At 55.1% G+C, this 27,872-nt stretch overlaps 2 protein-coding genes and 1 long non-coding RNA gene across 14 annotated transcripts in view; 2 read left to right on the top strand and 1 right to left on the bottom strand.

Annotated features, from left to right (window-relative positions):
* The first annotated feature begins 198 nt into the window (after positions 1 to 198).
* On the top strand, positions 199 to 14,666 carry ARFGAP2 (ARF GTPase activating protein 2). Of its 4 annotated transcripts, none has more exons than XM_086341511.1 (17): positions 199 to 289; positions 461 to 579; positions 1,067 to 1,139; positions 1,664 to 1,795; positions 1,886 to 1,966; positions 2,969 to 3,050; positions 3,350 to 3,406; positions 4,035 to 4,076; positions 4,419 to 4,471; positions 4,877 to 5,013; positions 5,115 to 5,246; positions 7,050 to 7,178; positions 7,258 to 7,392; positions 8,267 to 8,393; positions 8,545 to 8,638; positions 8,752 to 8,870; positions 14,439 to 14,666. In XM_086341511.1, the coding sequence occupies exons 1-17, from the start codon at positions 218 to 220 to the stop codon at positions 14,478 to 14,480; spliced, it is 1,626 nt and encodes a 541-aa protein (XP_086197637.1). In that variant the 5' UTR covers positions 199 to 217; the 3' UTR covers positions 14,481 to 14,666. The 4 variants fall into 4 exon arrangements, with proteins under 4 accessions (XP_086197637.1, XP_086197638.1, XP_086197639.1 ...); XM_086341512.1 differs by lacking the exon at positions 14,439 to 14,666 and adding an exon at positions 9,350 to 10,652; XM_086341513.1 differs by lacking the exon at positions 4,035 to 4,076.
* The window catches only part of CSTPP1 (centriolar satellite-associated tubulin polyglutamylase complex regulator 1), a 210,257-nt gene continuing 192,970 nt past the window's right edge, over positions 10,586 to 27,872 (bottom strand). For 5 of the 9 annotated variants that reach the window (XM_086341574.1, XM_086341572.1, XM_086341567.1 and 2 more), the window contains 5 exons: positions 18,128 to 18,213; positions 16,270 to 16,465; positions 15,295 to 15,404; positions 13,077 to 13,140; positions 12,117 to 12,850 (listed from right to left, as the gene is read on the bottom strand). In XM_086341574.1, coding sequence (XP_086197700.1) covers positions 12,676 to 12,850; positions 13,077 to 13,140; positions 15,295 to 15,404; positions 16,270 to 16,465; positions 18,128 to 18,213 — 631 coding nt within the window. In that variant the 3' untranslated portion in view covers positions 12,117 to 12,675. Of the gene's footprint in view, positions 10,877 to 12,116; positions 12,851 to 13,076; positions 13,141 to 15,294; positions 15,405 to 16,269; positions 16,466 to 18,127; positions 18,214 to 27,872 lie in introns of those variants that run through there. The other 4 variants (XM_086341576.1, XM_086341568.1, XM_086341573.1 and 1 more) reach the window with 1 other exon arrangement.
* On the top strand, positions 16,465 to 20,121 carry LOC147358533 (uncharacterized). Its single transcript, XR_015142378.1, has 2 exons — positions 16,465 to 16,676; positions 17,179 to 20,121. It is a non-coding gene; the product is annotated as an uncharacterized LOC147358533 (long non-coding RNA).

Genomic DNA, 27,872 nt, shown 5'->3' with positions numbered 1-27,872 from the left:
TGCGAGGACTCGGGCGCGCGCGCGTGGAGCCCGGGCCCCTGACGTCACGGCGCACGCTCCGCCGGCTGCTCGCCCGTTGGCCCGCGTCGGGCCGGGTCGCCCCGCCCCTCGGCGGACCGGCCTCCGCTGAGTCCCGCCCGCTGACCCGCCTTGGCGGCCGCGGATTGGCCCGTAGCGGGACCCGTCGGTCGCGCTGCTGTTCTGGGAAGGAGAGAAAATGGCGGCCGAGCCTAACAAGACCGAGATCCAGACGTTTTTTAAGAGGCTTCGCGCAATTCCGACCAACAAGGTGCGAGAGAGGGAGGCGTGCGGGGCCCGGGGGGCGCCGAGAGGGTCTCTCCCAGCTCCCCTGGCGTCTGAGGGACGGGGAGGGGCCGGCGCGGGCTTCTCTTCCTGGGTTGTCAGCGCCCGGCCTCGACTCGAGGCCCCTGACCGTTCGCTCATCTCCTTCTCTGCCCAGGCCTGCTTCGACTGTGGCGCTAAGAATCCGAGTTGGGCCAGCATCACGTACGGTGTTTTTCTGTGCATTGACTGCTCCGGGGTGCATCGCTCCCTGGGCGTCCATCTCAGCTTCATCAGGTGGGGTCTCCTCGCGGCCGGCCGGGACTGAGTGCTCAGCAGGGGAGAGTGAGCTGCCAGGACTTGGACCGCGCTGAGTTTGGTGTTCGCCAGACTCTCACGCGAGGGAACCGCCGGTGTGGGCCTCTTGTTACACTGGCGGTTCGTCTCCGTGTCTGGCTCAGAACTCTTTCCTGGTTCAGGGGGAAGAGTTACCTGCGTTGATCTAGTTGGTGATACGCTGGAGCGAGACTCTGGTTGTCCTCAAGAGGAACGCTGAGTCCAACCTTCCATTTCCTTTCGCATCTGGAAAATAATTAGTACCCTTTTGACTAAATGAGGGTAGAGCAGAGTTCTCCCGGACAGGGTAGAGTGGAGGAAATGGGGTGGTGGCTGGTGAATGTTTTTGGGTGCCTACTGCAACCCGGGGCCAAATGACAGGTGTGGGTCACTCAGGGAAGCGTCTCCTGGAACCTGCTGGTAGGTGACACACAGCCCTTGCACACAGGTCCACAGAGTTGGATTCCACCTGGAGCTGGTTCCAGCTGAGGTGTATGCAGGTTGGCGGGAATGCCAATGCGGTAAAGCTCCTTCTTACCATCCTTCTGCCTCCATTCTTCTGTCTGGGTACTGACTTCTCAGTGACTTCTTGGAGGCCCTCTGTTTCTCTGTTCAGAGGGTTCTCTAGTCTATGGCAGCTCTGTACGCTGTTCTCTAAACTTGGACATTGGTCACTGTTCTTCTTAAAGGGGCTTTGGATTCGAACTACCCGGGACAGACATTCTTGGGGAGAGGCCAATGGCGCTGGGGTCTCCACGGTCGACTGGGTCTTGGCCTGGAGGACGATGGGCAGAGTGGGTGTATCATGCTGTTCTCAGGCAGAGTCGAGTGAGGGTTAGGCTTCGGACATTCATCCTAGTGGGTGCATGCTGTGTTATTTTGCAGGAGTTTCTGAGGAACTTTGTGAAAAGCTGCTGGTGTCAGTAGTGTGCATCACCCTCTTCGAGTAATAACAGGGCTGTTGCGTGTGTGTGTGTGTGGGGTGGGGGGCGCCTCGTTTGCTCTGGGAAAATCTGTAGCATGTTCTCGCTTCTTTGCTCACCAGACAGCCTTCTTCCGCCAACATGGATGCACAGCCAATGATGCTAACACCAAGTATAACAGTCGAGCTGCCCAGATGTACCGAGAGAAGATCCGGCAGCTGGGCAGCGCGGCCCTGGCTCGGCATGGCACTGATGTGAGTGCCTGTTTCCTGGGGCTGGCGTCGGGGTGGCGGGAGTGGGCATGTTCAGAGTCCTGTGTTTCAGTGGTGCCTTCTCCTTTCTAGCTTTGGACAGACAGTGTGAGTACTGCTCCCAGTCACTCCCCAGAGAAGAAGGAGTCCGATTTCTTCTTGGAACACACTCAAGTGAGTGCCCACAGGAATGTTTCCCACAGTTGTTCCTGACAGGTGGTTTACTGACTGAGGCCAAGGCCCACAGTCACAGGCATGGATCCTGTTTGCCTTGGTGTGATATTCCCTATGGGGAATGTGTGGGGCCCACTGCTGGGTAAAGCCGGCTTTTTCCTCCTTCCATGAACAGGGGTGCAGTATGGCCCTCCTTATGAACAGAACCCTATAAACTGGGGAGTTACGGAGGATGAGAAGATTCTTGAAGGCTCAAGAGATATCAGGAACCCAAATAACTTTTGCTGGATTCTTCCCCTATGAGAAAGGATTCCCTCCCAAGCAACCCACTCCCAGAGGTTTCCCTCTGTTGGTGCTGGGTGCTCAAGTCAGACTCTCTGTTTGGATCCCTGCTCTTCTGCTTAGCCTTTCTAGTGTGGGGTAAGATACCTAACCTGTTAAAACCTCAGTCTCTAAGATGGAGAACTATTTACATCATAGGTTTGTTGTGATAGTTAAAACGTATTTATACGTGAAAAGCCCTTAGACTTGTACCTGGCACGTGATGAGTGCCTTTGTTTGTTGTTATTCAATTAGGGGAATGGGTTCTGGGTGTAAGTATTGAAGAGGTGGTGATGGCTGTAGTTTCATCTTGCTTTTTTCCATTGTGCTTAGTCGCTCAGTTGTGTCCAACTCTTTGCGACCCCATGGACTGTAGCCCATCAGGCTCCTCTCTCCATGGGGATTCTCCAGGCAAGAATACTGGCTTGGGCTGCCATGTCCTCCTCTGGGGATCTTCCCAACCCAGGGATCACACCCAGGTCTCCTATGTTGCAGGCAGATTCTTTAATGTCTGGGCCTCTGGGGAAGCCCTCCATAGTGAATAGCAACTATAATTTTACTTGCTAACCTCCAGTCTCCTTTCCTCATGGGCTTGGAGTAGGGCCTTGTACCCCCAAGGTACTTGGCGCTCTTTACCAGCAGGAATGGCTCATTGAGGCTTCTGTCATCTGGTTCTTTCAGCCCCCTGCCTGGAATGCACCAGTCACCGACCTGTCAGAGACCCAGCAGCCAGCCCCATCTGCAGAGAGCAGTGGCCTGGCACGTGAGTTCAGCCCATGTTCCAGCCATGTACCCTGGTCTTGGCAAAGGGCTTGGGGCAGCGGAGTGGGACACCTGACCAAGGGAATGGAAACGAGGAGTCTCCTTTATCTCTGGGTGGGCTGGGAGTCACTTAAGTCCCCTAGGGAAAGTGGTAGGAATTCCTTTTCTATTTGGTGGCCTCAGAAAGCTGAGGAAAGCTGCTGAAGAAAGCTGAGCTTCTGCTCTTACCTCGTCACTTTTTAAGGGTAGCTCATTGGAAGTTTTGAGTGTCACACCTAATTCCCACCATTGCATCCACAGAGCCGGAGCATGGCCCCAACATGGACCTGCTTGGCACCTCACCCAAAGCCTCTCTGGGTCAGTATACCAGCTGGCAGGAGTGGGCTGCCTTGGGAGAGGGTGGGCCGCGGGGGTTCTTTTCAGATCTGCTGCTGCCTGTGTAGACTGAGGTCCCAGAAGACTGAACTTCTAGTCTCTGGAGTGGGGCCTGAGATTGAAGCTGTGGCCTCAACGTTGACCAAAGGGACTTCAGAGCAGGCCCTTGGCGGCTGGTGTCCCAGGCCTGGGGTCTGCTTCAGAGTGGGCCTGGGTCTGGCCAGTATGAGGCTGGACACCTAGACCTGGGGGCTGACGCAGGATCGGCCTGTCTGGTCCATTTCATGATACAGGGAGATAGCTCTGAGCTGTTAATGGCTAGAGGTGACGTTGTCCTTTCTCAGCCAGTTCCTCGCCTTTTGGCTCTTTTCTGTTCTTCTTGATGTCCTTCAGATTTAATTCAGGGTGAACAGTCCATTTGCTGCCCTGGTTGGTTTTGTTGACCTTTAGGGGTTGGGACCGGAAACCAGCAGAGTGACCATCACGACCCTGTGAGAAGGCTGGTGTGGCCTGGTCTGGAGTGAGGCTCCGTAGAGGCCTCTGGGCTTGGGAGCTGTATGGAGGCTCTGGGGTAGGGCCTGCTGTTAGCCACGAATCTGTTTCTCTCCAGAGTCCATGTATCTGTCACCTAAAGGGGTTCTTCCTGCCAGAGGTAACCGCCCGCTGCTTCTGGAGCCCCTTGCATGCCGGAGGCTGTGTGTGGCGCCGCCCCGGCCTGGCAGTCTTTGTGTTGGGTCAGGGCCTTTGTCTCTGGTGCTTCAGGTCTGGGTTCTTACGTCCATGTGCTGGGAGTCAGTAACCGCCCCTAACCGTGTCCGTCTTGGCTTGGACGTCCTGACACCATTGGTTGGAGCTGGTGGTGGCAGCTCTCCGTTTTTCTGCCTGAAGCTGTTCTTCATAGAAGTTCTTGCCACGAAGCTGCATGGTGTGGACCGAGCTGCCGCCTCCGAAGTCCCTTTGTCTCTGCTCATGCCCCACCCTCTTCCTCACACAGAACCGAAAACCTCCCTCATTGGCAAGAAGAAGCCAGCAGCAGCGAAGAAGGGGGTAGGTGGGGAGAGGCAGTATGGCAGGGTGGTTAGGGGCTGGGGTCAGACCCGGCCACTTTGGTAGATGACTGTGACTTTGGTAAAGGTGCACAGCTTCTCTGCAGCTCAGCTATGAAAGGGCTGTCAAGAGCGAGACTGTGTGCCTCGGTGCTTGGCTCATCCCGGGCCTGGCAGCATTGGGCCTCCGCTGGGGTTGTGTGGGCCGCCTCGTGCCTGCCTCCAGGCAGAGCCCCTCTTCTGCCTCTCTACCATGTGGATGGGCTCCTGTTTTTGTTTTTTTTTTTAATAAACACTTTAAGAAGGAGCCCTTTCCTTAGGGGTGTCCCCTCCATGCCAGGGAGGGGAGGAGGGGACAGAGGACTTTGTGGTTGGCAAAGCTCTCATCACATGATTCTCCTCCCAGCTGGGTGCCAAGAAGGGCCTAGGGGCCCAGAAGGTGAGCAGCCAGAGTTTCAGCGAGATTGAGCGGCAGGCCCAGGTGGCAGAGAAGCTCCGTGAGCAGCAGGTGGCTGATGCCAAGAAGCAGGCCGAGGAGTCCATGTGTGTGTCTGCCAGAGAGGCCCCAGCTTACGTGGGGTTGGGCGGGCAGGCAGGACAGGTCAGAATGTGTGCTGAACTCTGGCATGTTCGTTCCCTCGAAGGGTTGCCTCCATGCGTCTGGCCTACCAGGAGCTCCAGATTGACCGTAAGAAGGAGGAGAAGAAGCTACAGAACCTGGAAGGGAAGAAGCGAGAGCAGGCCGAGAGGTTGGGCATGGGACTGGTGTCCCGAAGGTGAGGCTCAGCTTTGGGGTGCAGCAGGGAAATGCCATTGTTCTCCCGGGAACCCCTGGAGGTTCTTCCTAGTATTCTCAGCTTAGTCTTCCTCTGAGGCTGAATAGATGGCCTTGCTTTTACTGTCTTCAAGCGCCTAGTATAGTGCTTGGCACGTAGTAGGTTTGTGCTCGCCAAGTATTTGTTGAACGAGTCAAAACACAGGATCAGGTGCTCTTTCGAACGTCCGAGAGACCAGGGTCGTGTTTCTTGATGAGGGCGATAACAGCTCTTAGGATGGCAGGACAGTTCTTTCTTTCTGAGGGTCTTCCCAGGAATCACAGGGCTTTGAGTATTCTGGCCCCTGTCCTCTAAAGGCCATTAGTGCTGACAGCTCCTGTAACACCTGGAAGTACTCCCAGACTCTCAGGTGCCCTGGTTGGGTGGTGCCCTTCCTGTGTCAGGACCACTGGATTTAGGTTGCTGTGGTTTTCTTAAACAAAAACAAGAGCTGCTCACCAGTTCTCTTAGGTGTTTTGTCTGCTTTACACTGAGAGTGTTTGGAGATTTCAGTAATACGAGATTTTTTTCTTAAAAATCGGCATATCTGGCAGGGCCAGAGTGAGAAACCCTGGCTCCAGTGAGCTTGTGCCAAGTGGCGGCTGCTCCTTTCCACAGGGTGTGAGCTTCACCAGTGGCTTTATTTACTTAAACACAACAGTCCTAGGTGGGAGGTACTCTTATCCCTTTTTACAAATGAGAAAATTGAGACTCAGAGCAGTTAAGCAATTTGCCTGAAGCCCAAAGTACTAGTAATTGGTCCAACTAGATTTTGAACCTAGAACTCTTTCATACTTAGCATTTGGAGCCATTATACTGTGCTCCTCAGGTGAAAGAGAAAGCTGGTGTCTCTGCTCCATCGCCCAGGCTGCAGCGAGGCGGATCCAGTCACTCCCTGTCAGTCCGTGCCCTGCTAGTGTGACCCACAGCTGATCAGGGAGACACAGTTTTACTCCAGATTGCGTCTCTTTCTCGTCCCTGTTTTGGTCTCAGGAGTTACTGGGTTAAAGGTTATACTTAATTTTTTTTATTTTTTGTGTGCAGTAGAATCTTATTTAAACCTAGCCTACCCTGTTTAAAACTCTGTAGCAAAATAGTCACTCCGTGGAGTTCTGCCAGCCAAAAGCTGTAGATCTTAATGAATTTATTTAAATGAAACTAGTCCTTAAACTGCCTCTGTGGAGTTGTCACACAGCAGGGAAGAGAGGTGTCACGAGTCGGTGCTGCCTGCCGAATTCACTGCCTCTTCCCCCTAGGAAACCACATGGCAGATTCAGGTCTTAGTGCGTAAGGCTGGACTCTCTACTTTGAAATGCTTTGTTCTCTAAAACAACAAAAAAAGGATGGGTTAATTAAGAACTCATCCTGTGATGCCATTAGACTCATTCCCCTGGTTCTGGGGCATTTTCCATCTTTTCGTTTGTGTCCCTGACGGTGAAGGATGTAGCTCATGGTATAGCAGGCGGAGGACAGAAAGCGCTCGTTTGGTGCATAGTATCACTGAGATTAGGCAGACGGTCATTGGTCAGGGAAACCCTATTTCGAGAAGACGAGCTGATACGTTGACGGGAGGTGCGCTCCAGTTCAGCACAGGCTCTAGCACTCCCTGCGGGGCCTCGCCCAGCCCCAGGCGCAGGGAGGGGAAGGCTCTGGGTGGTGCTCAGTGAGGGAGAAGCAGGTTTCTACTCGTGGCTGGGCGCCTTCTGTGCGGCGACACGGATGCCCACCCCTGCTCTCCTGCCCCGGCCCCACTTGTCTCTGCAGCTCTGTCTCGCACTCGGTGCTGTCTGAGATGCAGGTGATCGAGCAGGAAACCCCAGTGAGTGCCAAGTCCTCCCGCTCGCAGCTGGACTTATTTGACGACGTTGGCACCTTCGCCTCTGGGCCTCCAAAGTAAGGCTGTTGTTGAGGTGCAGACTTGGCTGCTGTGCTCCCCACTCAGGTTCTCTGAGCCCCTCTACTGTCTCCCTAGGTACAAGGACAACCCCTTCTCCTTGGGGGAGAGTTTCGGTTCCCGCTGGGATACGGACACTGCCTGGGGTATGGACAGGATGGAGGAGAAGGAGCCGGAAGTGACCGTTTCCAGCATCCGGCCCGTTTCAGAAAGGTGGAGGCCTGTTCCCTAGGACGCCCCGTGCTGGTGGCCGCGCTCTGCAGCTGCCCTGCCGGTGTGCTGGCCACTGCGCACGCGGCTCCCGAGCCCTTCAGGAGTGTCCAGTGTTAATGGAGGAACTGAGTTTTTAACTTGATTTAAATAAATTTGGATAGCCGCTAGTGGCTGCCAGACTGGAGAGTGCAGGAGCCAGGCCTGGGTTTGAGCAGTGCTCGTGTCTCAGGAGGCTGAACTAGCCTGCTGTGCTTGAGGTCCTTTTCTGCCAGGGGAGCCTGATTTTATGCTTCGGTTCCCGACCTCCCGATGATGATGTGTCTCTGGCCCTCATCTGGGAATTTTTAAAAAGTATATTCCATGTCGACCTGGGTAATGCTTAACTGATAAATATCTGAAAATAACCCATTAGTAAAATGGGGACATAACTAATAACTTCACAGGGCCGCCTTAGGGTTAAATGAAACTGACAACACAGCGAGCTCAGTGTGTGTGTGCCAGGGTCAGGCGGCAGTGACCTTACGCCTTTTCAGCCAGACTGAGGTGCTTTTGAGAGTAAAAGGGTGGTACTAATAATCACACCAAGAAAGGAGGTATATACCCAGGCAGCCTGAGAATTGGATCATCCTCGTGGTTTGGGGCAGAAGCCTTGGCCCCTCCAACCCGTTTCCATGCTGCCTAGCGAAGGGAACAGAGGTTCTCTGTGTCGTGGCCTCAGTGTGGAGAGAGGGCCTGGTCTAGAGCTGCAGTCAGGTGGGACTGTGGGGAGCGCTCCCGGGGGGGCCTCGGGTAGTCATAGGGTCGCAGCGCTCCAGGGACACTTCCCTGGAGGCAGTGGGAGAGTCAGAGCCATTGTCCCATATCCACCCCTCAGAGTCACCAACCGGAGGGAAGTGGAGAGCCGGAGCTCGGGCCTGGAGTCGAGTGAAGCACGTCAGAAATTTGCAGGAGCTAAAGCCATCTCCTCCGACATGTTCTTCGGGCGGGAGGTGGATACTGAGGTGAGGTGGTCCACCCTGAGCCTGGAGGCAGCAGGCAGAAGCGGACTGTCTGCCCTGCTGTTTGGGCTTTGGCACTTGGGTGGCTTGGCCCGCGAGAATCCTAGGGTCAGCGGTGCAGAGAGCTACAGACCTCACCTTTTCCTCGCCACAGTATGAAGCCAGGTCCCGGCTCCAGCAGCTCTCGGGCAGCAGCGCCATCAGCTCGTCAGACCTCTTCGGGGACGTGGATGGAGCTCATGGAGCAGGTGGGCCCGGGGCGGAGTAGGCCCCAGGAGGGCCTGCCAACCGAGCGGGAGGGCCCTGTGGGCTGGGAAGGGCTTCCTGCAGGCGCTGGGTCACCCCCTCCCTTCGCTTACAGGCAGCGTGTCCCTGGGGAATGTGCTGCCCACGGCTGACATCGCCCAGTTTAAGCAGGGCGTCAAGTCTGTGGCCGGGAAGATGGCCGTGCTGGCCAATGGCGTGATGAACTCTTTGCAGGTGAGTCTGGACCGCATGGCCTGGGGTGGGAGGAGACTGGAGGGTAGTGCTGAGAAGGCGGCTTTCTCCACCACGTCCAGACTCAGCCCCGGGGTGGCCCTCAGCCCAAGAGGGCGCCTCTTCTCTCCCTGGAGGACAGCTTCCTCCCTCTGAGCTGGGCCCAGGGCTGGGCCTCTCCCTGAGATGGTGTCGTGTCTACACTGATCTCCCCCACACTGCTCCTCTGTGCTGTCTCTCCTCCCTCTCCAGCTTCTGTGAGATCAGGCAGGGTGGGCCCCTGGGGGTCTGACCACACCCCGTTCCTGGGCCACAGTAAATAGGAGACAGTCTCTGCACGGGTGAGATGGGCGCTTGATTCCCTCACTCACCCCTCCCCACAGCCCCCCAGCCCTTGGGGTGTGTTGGGGAAGGGTGTGCTCGCTGGGAAGCTGCTGCAGGTCAGAGACTCTGACTTGGGTTTTTTTTTTCATCATCCCCAGGATCGCTACGGTTCCTACTGACCCAGGCTCCGTGTCTCAGACTTTGGGTGGTGGCAGTAGCAGAAACCTCACGATTCCTCGGCCTGGGATGCTTGCCTTGTGGAAGCTAGGGAGGCGTTGTTACTTTATGCCTGTGGTGTGAGTGGGGTGGCCTGCGAGGAGCTCCGGTGAGGGAGGGGCAGTGCCGGCCCCTGACCTCTGCCTGGAGATTGGGCCCTTTGTTCCCCTTCCCATACACACTGACCTCTGCCTGGAGATCGGGCCCTTCGTTCCCCTCCCCACACACCCCACCCTGTGTGCTCCGTGCTTCTGGTCCTGCCCCCCACGCTGCTGCTCACTTGGCCTGCCACCCTGGGGGTGAGGGGAGGGCATTCCCTCAGGATGGCTTATTCTGGGTTCAGGCCTTCCCCGAGGAGGGAGAGTAAAAAGTGGAAGGCTGTTTTGCCGGCTCTAGGATCCTTCCAGGTGGTCCCGGGGGTTGGCTCCCGGCTCTGGAAGCGGCAGGAGGCCTGGAGAGTTCTGCTGTAGATCAGCCTCCAGGGTGGGAGGCTGTGGATGTGCTGCTGCTCCTGTGGTCTCTTCCGGCACCAGGAGAGGGCAGGGGAGGGGAAGGACCCTCTGTCTGAGACTTGAGAAGGGCTAGAAGCTTGATCCGGTACCTAAAGCTTCCATTTGGGATCAGACTAGAGGCCTGAGTGATCTTCTCCTGTCTCGCTGACCCTTTCTACAGCGGTTGCTCGGAGGACTTCTCCTCCCGGGTGTGTGGGAGTCCTCCCGGGTGTGAGGGAGTCCTCCTCCTGGGTGTGAGGGAGTCCTCCTCCCGGGTGTGAGGGAGTCCTCCCATGCCATCTGTGGTGGACCGCGGTCCCTCGGAAACTCTGCCCCTTCTTCCCTTGCTTGGTGGCCATGGTGTCTGCTCTGCCCGGGGCTCTGCTCTGGATGCCGTGAACGTAGTGCTGGCCGAGGAGGCAGAGGATGCGTGGGATGGAAGCAGGCTCCTGGGCTCGGCTTTTCTCCTCTGCACCATCTTGGCCTCAGGACCCTGGGCAGCACCCCCCACGGAGAGCTCGTGGCACCTGCGGGGCGGCAGGTCTTGGCCCTGGGCCACACACTGTGCCATCCTTGGTGCCACCTGCCCCTGCTGCTGGCAGCCCGGGTCCCCCCACCGTGACGGGGGCTGGGCTCCCAAGCGCTGCAGACCGCTGTTCCCAGCACCCCTCCCCAAAGGGACGTGACTTTCTTTCTGGACTGTATTGAAACAAAGTGGTGTCGAATAAAGCCCCGACGGGGCCCTGGGTCTCTGCTGGTCTGAGTGGAGGAGTGTCCTCTCGGGATCCTGCCTCCCTGCCCCATGCAGGCCCCTGGCCTCACTCTCTGGGCTCCCACTGATACAGGCAGGGCGTTGGTGCCGAAGCGGGGGGCACTGTCTGCAGGGCCTCCAGCTTGTCTCTCCTCTGATAGCCAAAGGCCCCTGGCTCCTTGGCCCTGTGCTGCCGCGAGCTCCGGTGCGGCCTCCACCTCAGCACCCTGTTGCACGCGGGGGAAAGAGGTGGCGTTAGTTGGTCCTTCGTGGCACCCTGAGAGCTGTGCGCGGGCGGGCAGCCTCTGCAGCCCTGCCACTGGCCCAGCAGTAGGCTTGGCTGGGGGCGGGTGTCTCGGGTGGGTGGGGGAGAGAGCGAGAGTGTGTGTCAGTGTGTGTGTGTGTGTCAGTGTGTGTGTCAGTGTGTGTGTGTGTGTGTGTGTGTCTGTGTCTCTGTCTCGGGCATTAGGAAAAAAAACCTGAATGGAGCCCTAGGCAGGTGTGTGCATGTGTGCGTGTGAACCCGTGGCCTGGCAGCTCCCCCGGCTGGGACTCCTGGAACAGCTCTGTGCCACCGTCGGCCGACAGTTGTAAGCCACTGGTCTGGGAGGTGGGCGATGAGAACGGATGGGTGGAGGCAGCCACAGGGCTCTAAGGCAGCTATGTCCTAAGTGCGGAGTCATCAGAAGTTTTGGAATCCTCGGGAGGTGCTCATAAAGAGATTTCTCTGCCCTGCCCCCGGGCTGGAGGGGTGTGGTCGTGGGCCGGAGGGGTGTGGTCGTGGGCCTTGTACACAAGCCCCCCGGGGTGACTGAGGCAGCCAGGGGCTTTGAGTGGCTCCCAGTCAGCTGGAGGGTGCAGATCCCTAAGCGCTCACCATGTGGTCTGGAACTGCTGGGCCCTGGCCTGGCAGAGCTGTGGGAGCCAGTCCTGTAACTCTCCAGGGGGTGTGGGTCTGGGCAGGGATGAGCCAAGAAAAATGTGGGTGTCTGGCAGCTGCAGAGAAGGAAGCCTGATCTCCTTGGGTCCTGGGGTGGTTTTATTTCCTGGAAGTTGCAGACCACCCGTCTTACTGTCCAGCTTTGGCTGGAAGCTGGTGCTCCTCCGCCTGTCTTGTTCACAGCTGCATCCCTACTGGCCTAACCCTGAGCAGGTGCTTAGAAAATGTTTAATGAATTTGTGATGGCAACCCCTTGTGGCCAGTCTCTCAAGTTATAGGCACCTGACCTTGAACCATCTGAGCTTGTTCCTGAAAGCTCTGTCCAGCTGTGGCCACCTTTCCCATGAAAGGCAGAGCTCATGTGCAGCTGGTGAGTCCCTCTTTGCTCATGATCTGAGGCAGGTCTCCAGGTCAAGTGGTCCTGTGTCCCCCAACTTCCCAGTCCTGCCAGAAAAAGCTGGAACTTGGCACCAAATTCTCAAACACCCCTTCCCTTCACCCCTGTCTCATGGCTTTAGACTCACCACTTACCAGACACAAGGGACTTTATTTGTTTCACATATTTAACTATTAGACACAGAGGAGACTTGAAGCGGTTTCTGAAATTTCTTTTTGCCCACCCTCCATCTTATGGCTAGTGGCTAGTCCTCCAGAAGAAGGCTACCATGGCTGTATCCTAATACCCGCATCACTGGGTGTCACCCTTGACCATGCAAGGCACTGCATGGTTCTGGGATTGCTGTGAGGAGATGGGGATGGTCAGCAAAAGGGTAAAACCCAGTCACCCTTCCTGTGGCCTCAGCTCAGTCCACCGTCAGCTTGGGGCCTGGTGAAAGGCAGGCTGACGGGAGAAAGTCGGCTGTTAACTTTCTAGGGTCACTGTAGCTTGGCTGCTCATCAGCACCTCTCTGGCGGGTCTCTGGGCTAGGGTTGTCACTTGGCCTTCTCACCAGTGGAGGGCAGCTTGGCACAGGGAGTGGGAGGAGAGATGCCTGGGGTTCTGGGGGTGGGGAGGTGAGCGGGTGGGGAGCTGGGAACTGGACCCAGGGCTGGGTTCTGTGCTGTAGACAGGACCCTTCAGATTCGTCAAGTCTCGGACTCATCTGTCTCTTCAGTGGAGCCATCGCTCTCTCCATCCACTTTGCGAGCATGATGGAGGGGTCTCCAGGGGGAGCCAACCCGGGGAGGGGTCCGGGGAGGCAGGTAGCTGGCCTCTGGACTGGCAGTGACCGAGGTGACCAGGCCTGGGATCTGTGCCAGCCTGAAGAAGGGGAGATGCCCAGAGGGAGTGAGGTGCCTCTTGTCCAGAGACCAGGACCCCTTCACTCACTCTCGCGTGTGAGACCACGGGCTTCTGCCTCAGGCTTCTGCCAGCCCCCCAACCCTTCCCTGACAGACGGACAAGTGATGTGTGGCCCATGTCGGGCTCTGATCTGACTGAGGTCTCGTGCCCACAAGGGGGCAGCATCTTCCCACCCAACACTTACAGCCGCTCCAGTTCCTCGTCCATGGCTGGGTCGTGCATCAGGTCCCCTTTGTCGGGTAAGGCTCCTAGGGAATAATTGGGGGCACAGAACTTAACCTGAGGGTCCTCCACCCAGGCTTCAGCCAGACATCCCCCTGTAGTGGCTGCCTCTGTGCCCCTCCTCGTCATGTCTGCCTACATTGTTGACCCTGGGAGAGCTGATCTAGATTCAGGGAACAGAGGTTTAAGAGATCTTCTCTGGGGGCAGTAAGCCCTAGGTGCTGCTGGAGAAATTTAGTGAACCCCCTTCCTACCTTCCCCGATCATAACTACGAGACAGCCCCAAAACTCAAGGTCACTGCACAAAGAGAATGATCTCCTTCCAAGACTAGATGGGATGTTGTGAGGTGGTGCTAGTGGTAAAGAACCCGCCTGCCAGTGCAGGAGACGAGACAGACACGGGTTCCATCTCTGGGTTAGCAAGATCCCCTGGAGAAGGAAATGGTAACCCACTCCAGTGTTCTTGCCTGGAGAATCCCTTGAACTGAGGAGCCTGGTGAGCTACAGTCCATGGGGCCGCAGATAGTCAGACATGGCTGAAGGGACTTAGCACTCATGCATGAGCTGGTGCTGAGGGTTTAGTCCTTTCCTGGGGCTCCAGGTACTGTGCTGAGAAGGAGCCAGAGACACAGGACAGGGCCAAGGCCCCAAAGGCCAGAAGTTACCTAGTTTTGTGCCTCTAGATCAGGGGGATCCCACTTTGGGGACAGAATGGTCAAACATGCTGTCTCAGCTCCTCCCGGGAGGGTCCCAGGGCGAGAAGGGAAGGCGGGGTCAGGATGAGACTCAGCTCTCCTCCCTTGGCCACGAGCCGCCAGGAGGGGCGCTATCCCTTCTCTGACAGATCACTGCAGGTTTCCTCGGCTACAAACCCAGGGCAGTCATTCTCGGGATATCGGGAAAGGTGACAGGAGGGGTCCAGGGTGCTCCCTGGGGCTGTTAACAGTGGGAGTGAAGGTAGAGCTGGAGTCTGCAGATAGATTCTTACCAGCAAACGAGAAAAGAGCCGCACTCCTGGCCAGAAGCTAGTGAACAGCGCTGGTCCCCAGAAATCCTCAATCTTAAAATTGTCCATCTGGCTCTACGGTTCCTGACCTTTTTAGATGATGCTTCCTGGCCCCTTTAGTGTTAGTGGTGATCACGCTGTGTTTGATGGAGCCCTCGTGTGCGTGTGTGTGTGTGTGTTGCCTTGAGGACTAAGGGAACAGGACAGCCTCCCTCCACAGCTGGCTGCACCTGGGGTAGCTCAAGTCTCTCTTTCAAACACGGGAGACGCAGGTGAGGACAGAGACCCTGTGCTTCTTTCCGTCTCCCACTGGCCCAGCACTGCAGGGGATGTGAGCGGCATTGCTGGTCGGGTAACTAAGGTCCACGTTCCACAACTACTGAAGGCCACTTGCCCTAGAGCTGGCATGCCACAGCAGGAGAAGCCACCGCAAAGGGAAGCCCGTGTGCCGAAACTAGAGAAGAGCCCCGGCTTCCCAAGTAGAGAAAGACTGCACACAGCGACAAAGACCCAGTATAGCCAAAAAATAAACAGTTTAAAAAAACAGCGGGCGGATGTGCTCTTTCTTGTTTAAAAAATAGGAAGAACCCTCTCAAGCTCTGTGGGTGGTGATGTCAGCCTGGTGGCCCCTCCCCGGGAGGGCAGCACATGCGGGAGGGGGCGGGAGAAGGCGGACCAGTGAGGATGAAACGATGGACAGGAAAAACTGGGGCGGAGCCGGCCTCCATCCACCACCGCCCTTTTTTTCCCCACTCCCTTTCAGACTAGTAAGAATTTGTTTTTTTCCAGATGGGAAAAAAAGGTCTCCCAAGACACACCTTTGCCCTGCTTACAAATAGGGTTCAGGTCTCTTTGAAATATAAGCTCCGGAGCCACTTATTAAATAGCCTGTGTCTGCCCAGCCTGCAGGCCAGTGCCCACAGCAGAGCCGGGGACCCTATGGGGTGGGGGGTGCTGAGCATGCCTCTGCCCTGGGGAGGCTGCTTCATGTCGGGGCAGGACCCAGGTCGGGGAGGCCATCTGTGAGCACGGGAGTGGGAGAGGCCTCAGAGTCCAACCCTGAGAAGTCAAGGCAGACCTGGCAAATCTGCGTCCCCTGTGGGAACTCTGTCCACCAATACTCTGGCTCCTACGTGGCCTGCTGTCAGGGCGGAGGTGGCCGGCTCCGGCTTACCTAGGGCTTGGTTGATCCCGTGATGCTTTGAGAGGGCCACGAGGAAGCCGTAGAAGGTCAGTCTCTGAACGTTGCTGAGGACCTCTTTGACCAGCGCCGGGGGTGGGCAGCTAGAGGGGACAACACAGATTCAAACACTAGTTAAGTCTGACGCCATCTTCTCATCCAGACCTTCAGGCTTAGGAGGTTGTGTTCTGCCGCTAAGTCGGGTCCAACTCTTTGGGACCCCGTGGACTGTAGCCCGCCAGGCTCCTCTGTCCATGGGATTCTTCAAGCAGGAATACTGGAGTGGGTTGCCATTTCCTTCTCCAGGGGATCTTCCCGACCTGGGGATCAAACCTGCATCTTTTGCGTCTCCTGCCTTGGCAGGCAGATTCTTTACCACTAGTACCACCTGGGAAGCCCTTAGGAGGGTGAAAACCAAGGAACCTGCCTGCCCTGGGAACCCTAAGGCCCTGGGGAGCCTGGCAGAACTCTTGGAGCAAGGCCTTGACTGTGGACAGAAAGGCTGGCATGTTCACCAATTGGTGCTTCACTGGCAGGGGTGGGGGATGGGGAAAGGGCGCTGGGCGATGCCTCCTCTCGGAGGAGACACAAGCTGGCTGCTCTGTCCCCAAGGGGACTTTGTGCTACACAGGACAGCTACCCTCTTTTTCTGGAGGGTGAATTCTGCGCACGGTGGGTATTTTTCTCCTTCTCTCTGAAAAGTCAAGACCAATCTATCTCCTGGCAAGAAGGGGCCCAAGCTGGTCATTAACAGCTGGTCTTGCCCAAATGGAAGCAATCTGGCCCCCGTGAGCCACCTGGGAAGCCTGTCAATCATCAGCCTGGACTGATGGGGGGCAAATGGCGGCTGATTCACATTCAATATGATGACCATCAAGGGCCTCGGAACCCTGGGCTGTCAGAAGAGCCTGCTGGGGGTCCGAGCCGGTGCCCGCGCCCGCGGCCCCGGGGGCTGGGGCGGGTTCTCACCTGTACTTGTGCCGGTCACACAGGTTCTCCAGGCACTGGTAGAACAGCGAGGCCTCCACGCCCTCTGGTGTGCCCGCCTCGCCCGTGGAAGGCCGGTGGCGGTGCTGCCCACTGGATGACGTGGGCACGATCACCGTGTTGGGGTTCTTGCCCGACAGCAGGTCCTGATAGATGGCGGCCACGCTCTCCAGGAACTCTGCGTACAGGGTGGAGGGGCGCGGGTCAGGTGGGAGGGCACCCTGGATCCCCTCACCACGCGCCCCTTCTCTCTCCAGGTCAGCTCATCTCCCAGCAAGTCCTCAATGCACAGCATCCAGGGAGCAGGGGCCCTCATGGCCCACGCTCAGGAGAGATGACACGTGTCTCAGCGCGAACGTCCCCTCCTCTGGCAGTTCTTCCTAGACCAGGTGAGACCCCGTGACATACTTTCAGGCAACCCGGACTCCTCTGGGCGCTTATCCAGTGAGGGCATCTGTGTGTGACTGGTTCGCTTTGTCTCCTTGCTCGGATGGCAGATCTTGTCCCCAGGCCTGAATCGTGCCGTGTCCACCTTCCCCACCCCCAGCACCCAGCAGAGTGCCTGGTGCATAGAAAATCCAATAAATACTTTTGAAAAACGTAAAAGGTGAACAGGCACACATTCCTGCTGGCAAACCTCTCTTGTGAGGCCACCTGCCTCTGTGACTAAGGGAAGCAGGTTGGAGATACCCATGCAGGAAAGCTTACGAACTGCTGATTTATTAAACAGCTGAACTAGTTTTCAGGTGTTAGTCCCCGAGCCCTCGTCAGTGAGCCAGGACTTACGGCCCACCTCCCCACGGCTGCCCTTTCTGGGGGGCGCTCTGAGGAGAGAGCCCAGACACATGGTGAGGGGAACAGGGTCTCCACACACGGCTGCTCCTTCTCCAGGGCCCAAGAGCTTCAGAGAAATGGGAAATGGACGCCCGGAGCTGCTGAGAGCAGGAGGCGAGACCCCAGACTGCGGCCCCTGCCTGACCGGGCCCTGGGGCCGCCCTCAAGAGGACACGAAGCGGCACCTGAGTGAGGCTGCGGCCGGCCAGGGCCAGCCGCTGGCGGAAGGCCACGGGCAGGCTCCAAGGACAGCCAGCCCTGTTTACTGGAAGAGCCTGTTTGAAACAAGTTTGCTGATGGACACAGTCAGCAGTTTCAGGGCCCAGCATTCCATCGGACGCTGCCATGTGTGAGCCGGTGTGTGCTGGCATCCAGTCAGCCATCTTTATTCCACCTGGGATTTCGGGGTGCAGCTGGTGCTTGCTGGGCAGCAGGGGGGCGAGGGGGAAGTGTGAGAGAGGACTGGCGTGTGCTGATGAGCTGTGTGCTCACACGGCTGCTTCGGGCCCAGGAAGAGACCTCCGACCCCGCTGACGCGGCACGGGCCCTCTGGTCCGCCCGGCAGCCCGGCGCGTTGGCAGCTCCCCTCTGTCCGCTTCTCCCTTAAAAGGGCCACCTGCCCCTCAGGGCTGCGGTGAGGACGAAGGTGCCTAGCGCTGGGCCCGGCCCGCAGCACGTCTTCGCTAACGGGAAACGCCGCGGGGACCGCCCCGCAGCAGCGTGTGCCGGTGTGGTGTGACCGTGGCTGTCACTTAAACTGATGTGTGTCCCCCCGCTGGCGGGAAGCACCGTGGCTTTCCGTGTCGTGAGGAGGCTGAGTGGGTCGGCCCTGCGGGCCGAGTCTTGTGACCACCAGCGAGAACGGCACATCCTGCGGGGAAGCCCGCCATGAAGGGAGGCGGCGCAGAAAGTGCGGGCCAGAGACGCAGGCGGAGGGGCCACAGGGCGGGACGGGAGTCGGGGACTGTAGTCCCACAGGAGCCGCGGGGGCCCGGAAGACTCTCACCTGAGTAGTAAAACTGGATCTGGAAGGCAAAAAGGAAATCTGAGAAAGACATCAAGCAGTCCATGGCATCGTCCATGAGCACAATCCTGAGGGGCAGAGAGAAAGAGAATATGAGAGAGAGTGGGTGCGTGTGTGCGCGTGCGTGCGTGTGATGGAGGGGTGTTGGAGTCAGCCGTTCTTGGGGCTCCAGTCCCCCTTGGGACAGCAAGGAGAGATGGCTCCCCCAGACAAGCTCCTCCCTGTCACTGCACTTCTCTGTTAACTGGGCTATGCCACCAAACTGAACTGGTGTGGGGGGTCAGGCTCCCACTTCAGTCTCTGTGGCACCAGCAAGTGGATGGAACATGGGCTGGCGGGGGGCGGGGGTGGCAAGGAGGGGGTGCAATTGTAATGCAGCCAAGATTTCTTTTCATATCCTTCAGCGGTAAATCCTTTCATCCTGCGGCAAGGACCATTTAGTTCAGAATAAATACAGCTGATCGGCAAAGGCAAAAAGAACAGCCAAGAGCTTTAAAGAGTCTTGGCAAGTGGCCCCGAGATTTAATAGGCGACCGAGGGCCAGACAGGCCATAGGCACCTCTATCCTGGGGCATGGGCGGCACAGAGGGCCGGGGATACATCCTGGGGCCTGCCCTTGAGGGGGTCCAGTGACGCCAGGCGGCCGCTGCTCCTCCACGCTGTCCATGCGCACAGGGTGGCCCCCTCCCCGCTTCTCGCAGGAAGAATATCCCGTGACCACTAGAGGGAGCGGACCAAAGCCCCCTTCATACTCTGCTCAGGCCCTAGCTGGAGAGAGGACAGGAAGAGATGGAAATGAGCACTTGCCGGGCTCCATCCTTATGCCAAACTCATCTACTGACGGGCAGCTGGGCTTCCAATCTGTTTCTTTTCTCTTTTTTTCCAGCCATGAGACATGTGGGAATCTTAGTTCCCTGACCAGGGATCGAACCTGTGCCCTCCTGTACTGGACGTGCAAAGTCCTAACCACCAGACCGTCAGGGAGTTCCTACCTCCCTGCCCAATCTGTTTCTGACTGGGCCCTATCTTTCCTTAAACAAACAAACAAAAAACCCCAAGAAACCAACTTATTTTGCTCCTTCATGGGTTTTTCGAATTCTCTCTCCACCTCACTGGGTCAGAGTCCCCAGACTGGCAACTGGATCAGCTCCAGAGACTGCAGGCATTTTTTGCCTCTGGGGAAGGGGTTTTAGAGAGACTATGATGTGGACAGTGCCCCTGGGAGTGTGCAAGGCCTGGCTTCAGGTCTCCCCGAAGAGAGAGATGGTTCCTACATCTAGTCTCCAGGTGTAATAACGATAACAATAGAAATAGGCAGGATTTACTGAGTCCTTACTTCATGGCAGGCACCGTACAAGGTATTTGGATGGACCTGTGGTGGTTTAGTCGCTAAGTCATATTTGACTCTTTGAGACCCCATGGACAGTAGCCCTCCAGGCTCCTCTATCCATGGGATTCTCCAGGCAAGAATACTGGAGTGGGTTGCCATTTCCTTCTCCAAGGGATCGTCCCAAACCAGGAATCAAACTGGGTCTCCTGCATTGCAGGCAGATTCTTTACCAACTGAGCTACGAGGGAAGCCCTGAGTTACAAGGTATTTAACTTATGTTAATTAAATTTTGAGAGTCCCTTGAACAGCAGGGAGATCAAACCAGTCATCTCTAAAGGAAATCAACCCTGAATATTCATTGGAAGGACTGATGCTGAAGCTACAGTCCTTTGGCCACCTGATGCAAAGAGCTGACTCATTGGAAAAGACCCAGATGCTGGGAAAGATTGAAGGCGGGAGGAGAAGGGGGCGACAGAGGATGAGATGGTTGGATGGCATTATTGACTCAATGGACATGGGTTTGGGTGGATTCCAGGAGTTGGTGATGGACAGGGAGGCCTGGTGTTCTACAGTCTATGCAGTCATAAAGAGTTGGACATGACTGAACGACTGAACGATTACAACAATTAAATTTTACCCACAACAATCCTATGAGACAGGTGTTGTGATTATTCCATTTTACAGGTGAAGAGACTAAGTCTCAGAGAAGTCAGCTTAATAAGGTTGTACAGCTGGTAAATTTACTACATTACTCACATGTCATGGGCTTGCTTCCTACTAGGTCTCACCACCTCTTTTAAAATAAAGATACAGGATATAAACGGAGGAGCCTGGCAGGCTACAGTCCATGGGGTCATAGAGTTGGACACAGACTGAGCAACTTCACTTTCTTTCTTTCACAGGATACAAACACCTGCATTTTATTTCTTAGTTTATTATCTGCCTAACTTATCTTTTTTTCTTCTCACCTATACCTTAGGGCCTTAATTGTTTCTCATGTACCTCTTGGGGAAGAAAAAAGCTGCCTCCTCTACCAGAAGACCCTGATGTTGGGAAAGATTGAAGGCGGGAGGAGAAGGGGATGACCGAGGATGAGATGGTTGGATGGCATCACCAACTCAATGAACATGAGTTTGAGTAAATTCCGGGAGTTGGTGGTGGACAGGGAGGCCTGGCATGCTGCAGTCCATAGGGTCACAAAGAGTTGGACACGACTGAGTGACTGAACTGAACTGAACTTCCAGAATTCAACATTAAAATTACCTCTAGGAAAAAAAAAAAAAAATTCAAGGCCAGAGTGGGAACAAGCAATGCTGCTAAAGGCCACAAGAGGGCGCCCTAGTCTTTCTGGCAGAGGCTCCTGGGACGAAGAGCTGAGACTTAGGCCTAGTTAGCTGTTGTTTGGTCACCCAGTCGAGTCTGACTCTTTACGACCCCATGGACTGCAGCAGGCCAGGCCTCGCTGTCCCTCGCCATTTCCTGGAGTTTGCCCAAGTTCATGTCCATTGCGTCGGTAATGCCAAGTATTTACCTCTTTTCTTATAACCTGAGCAGAATGGGCAGGCAAAAGGGATGAGAGAGGGCACAAAGCCCAGACTTTAATATCTGGATGGGGACAGAGGGGCGAGAGAGGTAGACAGAGGGTGGGGAGAGGGGGCTGGGGTAGCAGAGGCACCCCAAACTGCAGAGGGAGAGTGCATTTTTCCAGAGTCCCAGGGAGAACCTCAATGTCCTCCCTTCCCCGGCCCACAGTGGAGGGACAGGCCCCCCGAGGAGAGAAGGCAGTGCCGGCTCCTTCCTGCCCCAATTCCCGGGACAGCCAAGAACCAGAATGGCTTGAAGTTAATTGCTAGGGAAGAGTGCTGGGCTGAGAACATCCCCAAGCAGGAAACCACGAAGGGGAACCAAAGCCTTTGAAGATGTTACTTGGCTCCTCTTGTTTATCATCAACCTGGGACCTGGTGCTCCTGTTTATAGCAGTTACCTCCCTTTACTATTTCTCTCTCTCTCTCTCTCTCTCTCTTCTTGGCCATGCTACGGGCATGCAGAACTTCCCCAACCGGGGATCGAACCCGTGCCCTCCACAGTGGAAGCTCAGAATCTTAACCCCTGGACCATCAGAGAAGTCTGACTATTTCTCTCTTCACCTATTTATTTACTTATTTTATACAGACGGTCCCCAACAGGTCATCACACCGATGATGGTGTGAAAGCAAGAAGAACTTTGAATTTTTGACTTTGAATTTTGACCTTTCCCTGGCCTAGCAATGCAAGGTACGTACTCTCCTGTGATGCTGGGCAGGGGCAGCTCCTAGTCGGCTGTGCAGTCACAAGGGTGGGACATGGACAACCATTCTATTTTCATTTTGAGTACTGTGTTCAGTCAATTACATGTGAGATTCAACACTTTATGAAAAAACAGGCTTTGGGTTAGATGATGTTGTCCAACTGTGGGCTGAGGACACAGCTGAGGTAGGGCTGGGCTAAGATATGATCTCTGGTAGGTCGGGTGTAGTCAGTGCATTTTTGACTTGATATTTTTAACTTACAGTAGATTTTATCAGGACATAACCCCCTTGCAAGTCAAGGAAGAGCTGTATTGCAATGTAACTCCAATACCATAGGACTTACCCTTTCATAATGCACAGGGTGGTGCGTTCACAAAGCTGCACAGTCACCAGCCCCATCTAATTCCAGAAGCGGTCATTCTTGCTGAACAGCCTGCTCCCGGCCACGCCAGGGCTGCCAGGCCAACTGCCGTAAGCATCTCCCCTTCTCAGCCACAGCCAGGACTGTCAGCTGCAGAGGGCCCGCCCTTCCAGCCCCAGAGCTGGCCACCGCTGTCAGCAGCCAGGCTTGACTGTGACGCCAGCTCCCTCTTTTGAGGTGGGCAGCTGGGGAAGAGAGAGGGCACAGGCCTCGGAGGTGTCAGGGTGAAGCAGGGCAAGCCCGGCGTGCACTCTGCTTTGACCCCTGCTTCTCGGGGGGCTGACGCGTGGATGGGGCTAGTTGAGGAGGCAGGCGGTACAGGGGCTTTCTCTCTGGGGACAGGTAGCTGGATCCCTGGCAGCACGTGCACGTAGGACTGAAGTGTTTTCCTGACTGCAAGCAGTGGGCCTGGCTGCCAGAGAAGCCAGTTGGGTCTCAGCTGTCACTGACAGCTATGCTCCTCTGCTCAGCCAGAAGCCTGGGAGTCCTCCCGACATCCAGGAAATGCCCTCTCTTGCCCGCCACATATCAACCAATCACCTGGTCCAATCAGTCCTGTTCCAGACATTTCTCTAGAATCTGTCTACTCTTTTCCATTTCCAAGGCCCCCACTGATGCCCACGTCCACCTCCTCTTCCAGGACAACGGGACGACCTTCTACCTGGTTTCCGGTAACACTTTTGCCTCCTTCTAATTGGGTAACCATACTGTGGTCAGAAAGAGTTTTGTTTTTTTTTTTTAATTAAATTTATTTATTTTTAAATGAAGGATAATGGCTTTACAATATTGTGTTGGTTTCTGCCAAACATCAACATGAATCAGCCATAAGTTCAGTTCAGCCACTCAGTTGTGTCTGACACTTTGCGACACCATGGACTGCAGCACACCAGGCTTCCCTGTCCATCACCAACTCCTGGAGCTTACTCAAATTCATGTCCAGCGCGACGGTGATGCCATCCAACCACCTCATCCTCTGTTGTCCCCTTCTCCTCCCGACTTCAACCTTTTCCAGCATCAGAGTCTTTTCCAATGAGTCAGTTCTTCACATCAGGTGGTCAAAGTATTGGAGTTTCAGCTTCAGCATCAGTCCTTCCAATGGATATTCGGGACTGATTTCCTTTAGGATGGACTGGTCGGATCTCCTTGCAGTCCAAGGGACTCTCAAGAGTCTTCTTCAACACCACAGTTAGGTTTACCTATGTTCTCTCCTTCTTGAACTTTCCTCCTACCTCCTTCCCCATCCCACCCCTCTAGGTTGTCATAGAGCCCGGGTTTGAGTTTCCTGAATCATACAGCAAATTCCCATTGGCTATTGGGCTTCCCTTGTGGCTCAGCTGGTAAAGAATCCGCCTGTAATGCGGGAGACCTGGGTTTGATCCCTGGGTTGGGAAGATCCCCTGGAGAAGGGAAAGGCTACTCACTCCAGTATTCTGGCCTGGAGAACTCCATGGATCATATAGTCCACGGGGTCGCAAAGAGTCGGACATGGGTGAGCGCCTTTCACTTTCACTTTTCATCTGTTTTACATATGGTAGTATATATGCTTCCATGCTACTCTCTCCATTCATCTCACCCTCTCCTTCCTCCCAGAAAGACCTTTTTAAAAATGCGAATTTGACTGTTTTACAACTCTGTTCTAAACCCTTTACGGGCTTCCCCTTGTCCTTAGAGCAACGTCTCCCATCCTTATCCTGGCATATGAGCCTGTATGCCCTGCCCTTGGCTCCCGCTCACCTTTCTGGACTCATAGGAGGCCCCAGTCAGTCCCCCATGATGCTCCAGCGTGGGGGGGGGGCACACAGTAGGCCCTCAGCCAGTATTAGTTGAATGAGAGGGAAAGTGTGAACGCATAACTAACAGAGGTGTGGTACCCTTTTCTTTTCTCCTGGCAAGGTAACATCTGGGCACTACGTTCGGCTCTGGGCGGTTTATTTAAGAGGGATGAGCTAGAGTCACAGAACAGGGGGTCGGCGAGGCAGAGTCTGCAAACCAGGATGTCAGGCTAACAACTGCCTTTAGATCCTTTAGTGGGAAGAGAGGATGAAGGGTAAGTGGCGCTGGGCCGTGGCTCTTGAAGGGCTGCCTCTGAGGGAGACGTCACAGGGTTCTGGGAGACTGGAAGATGCCCAGCTCTGGGATTATGGCTGCTTTGTGAGCAAGTGAGTTGCCTGCTGCTGGAGATATTCAAGCGGAATACTTCCCCAAAGTCTGAGTGGACTTCTACCTCTGACAGAAGGGCATCCCAAGGGCAGAGAGAACTAACAGCTTCTGGTAACTCTGATTCTCACTGGGGAGAAGTTTGCTATTGAAAAACCTCACAAAAAGGTGCTTTTAGAAACATCGAATGCCACACCATCCATCTCCAGGCTAGCGCTCTGACCCGTAAGTCCTGGGCATCTGGCACCGGGATCTCACAACTGTGGGGAGAGGCAGGCAGGAGGCTGCAGCTTTGTCTCTGCCTGTGGTGACTGTGATGACCCCAGGCTGTAGGCCCATCACCCCACTGACAGCGGCTCCACCCTGAACCGAACCTGGCCCCACCCCCTTGAGGGTCAGGAGGAGGAGTTTCCTGGGCTCGACACCCCTTCCTGCCAGCGGCCTGCTGCTAACGTGCCAGCTGCTCCTGACACCTGGAGGAGAGGGGCCGGCTCTGGCTTTGAAGGGGAGCCAGCAGGGAGCGGCTGCCAGCGAGAGTCTGTACAGATCCACTGGGTCGGGGAGGGACCCTGGCAGGCTGGGCCTCGGGGCTGGAGAGAGGGGGCTCTGGGGGAGAAGGAGAGGCTGGCTCTGAGCAGAAACATGTGGAGGGTGGAGTCCAGGGCAGAGGCTGGAATGGAGAAAGAAAAGAGCGCTTGGCAGGGTCTGAGCCCGTCCCGAGGGGGCTGGCTGTTCTCGCCCTCCCATGCTGACTTCCAACAGCTGGGATGGGCTGGCTGGTTGGACGTTAGGTGGGTGCCAACGAAACAACAGTTTTCAGCCTGAATCTGCGACTTGCCAACTTCCTATTCCCCCTTAAAGGTCAGCATCCCTGGGATGAGTGGCAGAAGGCGTGTTTTGTTTTGTTTTGTTTGCAGTTCAGCGGGATCCAATCCCACCAGCTCTAGAACTCCCTGCCCAAGCTTCCTTTTCTCGGCAAGTCACGTTTTTCTCTCGGAGCTTTAGTTTCCTCATCTGCAGAAAGGAGATAATTCTAGTTCCCAATTTACAGGATTCTGGTGAAGATTCAATATGGTGATACGCTGCGTCTATTCTACTGTTATATATTACTGGTATACATAGTAATCACTCAAAATCAGTGTTAGCGGCCACCCATAAGTGTGTTCTAGCTGGTTTCAGGTGATGGAAGAGCTCAAAATAGCGAATAAAAATATAGCTCAGAGGTAGTGCAGCCAGTGCCTGGCTGGGCACAGGCTCTCAGGCGGAAGCGAGCTATCCTGTTTCAAGTCCACTTTTGGGGGGCGCTGGGGCTGGTGTGAAGCCTCCCATGCCGGCACTTCCTCTGGGAGGTCACATGAGCCGCGCCGTTCATGGGTGAGGGTGAAGGGCGTCTCCAGGCCTGTCTGGGATCCTGGGACACCTCTGTGGAGTCTGCCTTAATGTCAGGGCCATGAGCGAGGGCGAAACCACAGCCTGGCTGCCTTCTCCAGGTATTAACACGGTTTCCTGCGACACTTCCTTAGGGCTACCGGCCCGCTGGGCTGCACTGGAGACCCCCCCGTGCTGCACGAGCCGCTTCCAGTCCAGGCCCTCTGAGCAGCGTGGGGCGTCCAAGTTGTGGTCTTCCCTGGGCTCTGGGCTGCACTTCCGGGGGGCCCCAACGCCCCCTGCCCTGCAGTGCCTGAGAAACTGGACCCAGAGAGCCTGGGCAGCAGCAACAATTACAGCTACACGGCGTCCAGTAAGGGCTTGCTTGGTCAGCGCTTTGCATCCGGTATTGCACTTTCTTCTCCCATTGATCCTGTGACGTGAGATCGATGGATATCTTCACTGAGAACACAGGGCCTCAGAAACTTGACCAGGGTTTTCAAACCAGACTCAAAAGAGCTGTAATTTGAACACAGGCCTCTCTGACTCTAGTCACAGCTCCTGGGCCAGCTGCAGCGGCTCCAGGTGAGACGTGGCCGTGACACCTTCTGCCGGGGGTGGCGCTGTCCCTTCTCCCACTCTTGTAGAGCCATGGCCCCCAGGCGGGCTGGACGCCGACGAGGCCTGGGTGCTGCTTCTTCCTTGCAGATACCATGAAGGCCCCACTCGGCCATTTTGGCTCCATGATGCTGGTCTCTCCCCAGAAGCCTCATAGCTGGGGCTGGGGGCAACTGTTCCACGCTCTTAAGATAAAACCCACATCCAGTGCATCGTCTGCGGGGCCCTCCCTTCTTCCAGCTCCAGGCTCCTCAAACTCCCGGCCCCCTGGTTCCCCCAGGGCACCCAGGTCCTCACTGGCTCCTTTCCAGGTTGCTTACCTGCCCGAGATGGCCTTTCCCTCTCCCTGCTCCCTTCCTAAATCCTGCCCACCTTCTTCCTTTTATTTGTTTTTCTCTTTTTTATATTTTGAATTACGAAAGCATGATGAGACATTTACAGGATGCTTGGAAAATACAGATCAAAGTTACATAATAGTTTCACTATATATTACAACTACTTTTTAAGTAGATAAATTAAGATTTTTAGTTGGAGTTTCAATATCAAACTCTCAAAATTAATAGAATGAATACAGAAAAGCAGAAGGATGGAGTAGACCTGAAAAGCACCATGGACCAATTCGACATAAAGCTTACACAATTTTCACACAACAGTAGGGTATAAATTCAAGTTACCATAGATCATAAACTAGAAGACACTGGAACATATCCAGGGACATAGACCAAGGTGGAAAAACTTCATGGTTTAAAGGTACTGAAATCACACAGAGTGTTCTTTTATCCACACCTTTTTCATTTTAAATACAATATTTAAAACTTCAGAAAATTACACAGAATAACAGAAAAAACACCTGTGTACCCACTAGCTAACTTCCTCTCCAATCTTCACATTTTCCCACCCTTGCTTCAATGTTTAAAAGCTTTATAAGCGATTACACGTACTGTTTAGAACACCAGGACACCCTCCCTCTACCTTCCTCCTTGAGATCCCGCTGGAACTTGAGGGCTTAGCTTTCATTCATTCACGGAAACTTGGGCTTGGCATGCCTCTGCGTGCTTTCGTACTGTTGTTGACTCACACAAATGTTTACATTCTTAAAGCATGATATCACTTTGCTTTGCCTGTTATCAAGCTCTGTGTATTCTTCTGCAACTCGCCATTTTGAGATATATCAATGCTGATGCATGTATATCTCCCTGTATTCACCTTATTATTTAAGAAAAAACATCCATTTGGCACCGTAGGATCCCCATGGTATCAAACCTGCGTCCCTTGCATTGGAAGGTGGATTCTTAACCACTGGATCACCAGGGAAGTCCTACGTCCCTGTATTCGTTTTAGCTGCTGTATAGAATTCCAAGGAACGGATTTAAGACATTTTGTCCTTTCTACTGAGTGGCAACAGGCATAGGGCTTCACTGGTAGCTATTACAAATAATGCTGCCTGTCTCCTTAGACTCAGCCACACCTCATGACCTTTTTTTTTTTTTTTTTTTTTTACTATTATGTAACTAGTTCCCTGCACATGGCAAATTCAAATTTATT

This window comes from Bos grunniens, chromosome 15 (assembly GCF_055505025.1).
Source record: "Bos grunniens cultivar Pamir isolate PY7600 chromosome 15, Bosgru_T2T1.0, whole genome shotgun sequence".
Classification (NCBI taxonomy): domain Eukaryota; kingdom Metazoa; phylum Chordata; class Mammalia; order Artiodactyla; family Bovidae; genus Bos; species Bos grunniens.
The sequence above is the reverse complement of the archived record's forward strand: the minus strand, read 5'-3'. Positions and strand labels throughout refer to the sequence as shown.

Excerpts from the sequence above, each read along its gene's own strand:
- ARFGAP2 (XM_086341511.1), top strand. The coding sequence starts at position 218 with ATGGCGGCCGAGCCTAACAAGACCGAGATCCAGACGTTTTTTAAGAGG. Across the intron at positions 290-460 it reads GCGCAATTCCGACCAACAAG|GCCTGCTTCGACTGTGGCGC; the intron begins GTGCGAGAGAGG and ends TTCTCTGCCCAG. Across the intron at positions 8,639-8,751 it reads GGATGGAGCTCATGGAGCAG|GCAGCGTGTCCCTGGGGAAT; the intron begins GTGGGCCCGGGG and ends CTTCGCTTACAG.